Source organism: Oratosquilla oratoria, chromosome 32, assembly GCF_046742065.1.
Source record: "Oratosquilla oratoria isolate Oo_2021 chromosome 32, ASM4674206v1, whole genome shotgun sequence".
Lineage (NCBI taxonomy): Eukaryota > Metazoa > Arthropoda > Malacostraca > Stomatopoda > Squillidae > Oratosquilla > Oratosquilla oratoria.
Genome location: NC_134808.1, coordinates 13,752,090 through 13,754,589, shown reverse-complemented (window position 1 = coordinate 13,754,589; position 2,500 = coordinate 13,752,090). Strand labels below are relative to the sequence as shown.

The following is a 2,500-nucleotide window of genomic DNA, read 5'->3' as shown; positions in this document are numbered from 1 at the left end:
AAACTAGTGACATCGCCATTACGATACTTCTGTCAATGGTTGAAGAAACAAGTGATATTCGCTACTTCATTCAATCAAAATGGATGAATAATAAGGTAGCCTCTGGAACAATTCTTCCTCCAAGAAAATGTACAGATTTTAAATTGTAATACTCCTTGTTTGCAAAATCACTGTGATTTTTCAAAAGGAAGTTTTATTAAGATTCCGTAAATAAATATGTGTCAAACGAAGCTTTTTGTTTTGATACAGACTCTAACAAGACAAATTATTCTTCACTAAATATGCCGCACTATCAGATCAACTAAGAAAGTTAAAAACTATTTTTTGAATGTTGTCAAACTTATAACTTTCGCTGCTCTTTCCAGGGAAACGTATATGATAGAGGTTCGATAGGTAAATCCACCTTCATGACTTTATCCCAATCCCAACCGGGGTAGATCACATCAAACCATGACTCACGATCATGCATTTTATACTTATCTAAATAGAGGGTAACTACACCCTGGAGTTTCTGTAACACGTTTTGGATTTGCATTTTGACTTGATATTTGCTCATCTTTGACGCGGATAGCACCTAAAGGACAACTGAAGACTAAGACGGAATCTTGAGTTGGAAATTTAAATCTTTTTAGATTATAACTTTTCTAGATCACAATTGGAAATTTCTTTTATAGTCATAAACTGAGGCAATCCAAAAATATTTAGCTGACACCAATTTTGAATACTGATCGTCTAAGGTAACAACAACTGTTGCTAATCAAACACGACATTCGGAGCTGGTATCGACTACCATGTCAAGAAGCTATGCATACCTACACATGCAGTGACTCTTGGTATGAGACAGAACTTTGTTATTACTGACATTCGAGACAGATATGACTGTGTAACACATTGGCATAGCTATCTATTTGTCTATCTATGTACACAGTCCGCATAGCAGTGATTTGTCCCTCCTGCCCGCCCGTCCACATTACCTCCGCACGCTGTAGAAGGGGACTGAGCGGAGACAGGCGATGGCGGCACGTTTGCGTGCGAAGGAGAGAAGCTTCTTCCAGCCTGATCCAGAGCCACTGGGCGTGCAGGCCTGGTGGTGGTGGTGGAAGTGGTGGAAGTGGTGGTGGTGGTGGTAGTGGTGGTTGTAGGGGCCAAGAGTTGGTTAGTATGGTACACAGTTACTGAATAGTCACACTCCACAAATGTTCTTGGAACCAAACAGTCGAACTACTGGTCGACAGCCTCAGAAAAAGGGAAAGAAGAAAAAGATAGATAGATAGATAGATAGATAGATAGATAGGTAGATAGACAGATAGACAGATAGATAGATAGATAGATAGAGAGAGAGAGAGAGAGAGAGAGAGAGAGAGAGAGAGAGAGAGAGAGAGAGAGAGAGAGGGGAAAGAGAAAGAGTGGAAAGAGAAAGAAAAAGTGGAGAGAGAAAGAGAGGAGAAAAAAGAGAGAGGAAAGGGAAAGACAGATGAGAGAAAAAGAGCGAGAGGAGAAAGAGAGAGAGGAGAAAGAGAGAGAGGGGAAAGAGAAAGAAGCGGAGGAGAGAAAGAGAAAGAGATATCCATGACATCTCTGCTTACTGGCGGTTGTGGTCATACGAAAACTCAAATATATATATTTTTCAGGAAAGTGTCAGGCAGCCTGCAAGAGGATAACATATTCTTTGCAATAGATTAACACGAAATTTGTCAGAGAAAATCCGTTATAAACCCACTGACATAACCCAGCTTGATTATGCCCCCTAACCTTGGCCGTTTGCTTTTTATTTTCATGTGCTCCACGAAGACTAGTCATGCAAGAAAAGACAACAAATATGCTCAACAAAAATGAATATACATATATATATATATATATATATATATATATATATGTATATATATATATATATATATATATATATATACAAAAGTAAACACAAAACAGAAACATGAAAACTAAACACTTCTCCACGAGCACAGATACATTACAATTTTTTTTTTTTTTTTGGGGGGGGGGTACTCAAATAGGAATTTACAAATGTAGCCACCAAGGAGAACACTTGTTTCTGCAGTCTCCACTGGGAAAAAAAAAAAGAAAAAACGCGGAGGGATGTAAAAAGAAAGAAAAAAAATAACGAAAACAAAAAACAAACTGACGTGCCGAAGAAACAGGCCATTGTTTTGTAGGCCTACAGTAAAAAATGAAAATAAAAAGGTGGGAAAGGCACGGTAAGGAGCTTGTCTTAATTTGTATTCTACCAGTTCCTAATCCGTGTTAGTTTATCTAGCCATTTGATAATTTATTTATCTATCAACTTATCTATTTATTTATTCACCTATTTATCTATTTTTTATATATCTATTTATTGATAATTTATGTATTCATCTATGTATCTATTTGTTTATCTATTAATTACCTATTGATCTAATTAATAACCTATCTATTCATTCATTTATTTTTCTATTTGTGTATATGTTTATTTATTCGTTAATTTTGGCCGAGAATATACAAATGG

General features: G+C 36.5%; 1 protein-coding gene across 9 annotated transcripts in view; it reads right to left on the bottom strand.

The window, feature by feature from the left end:
• RyR (Ryanodine receptor) overlaps window positions 1-2,500 on the bottom strand; it is a 636,026-nt gene that overhangs the window by 97,259 nt on the left and 536,267 nt on the right. Inside the window, exon 64 of one of the 9 annotated variants that reach the window (XM_076213834.1) lies at window positions 975-1,084. The exons of the other annotated variants lie outside the window; for them this stretch is intronic. Within the exon in view, the coding sequence (XP_076069949.1) occupies window positions 975-1,084 (110 nt within the window). The remainder of the gene's footprint in view (window positions 1-974; window positions 1,085-2,500) is intronic. 9 annotated transcript variants of the gene reach the window in all.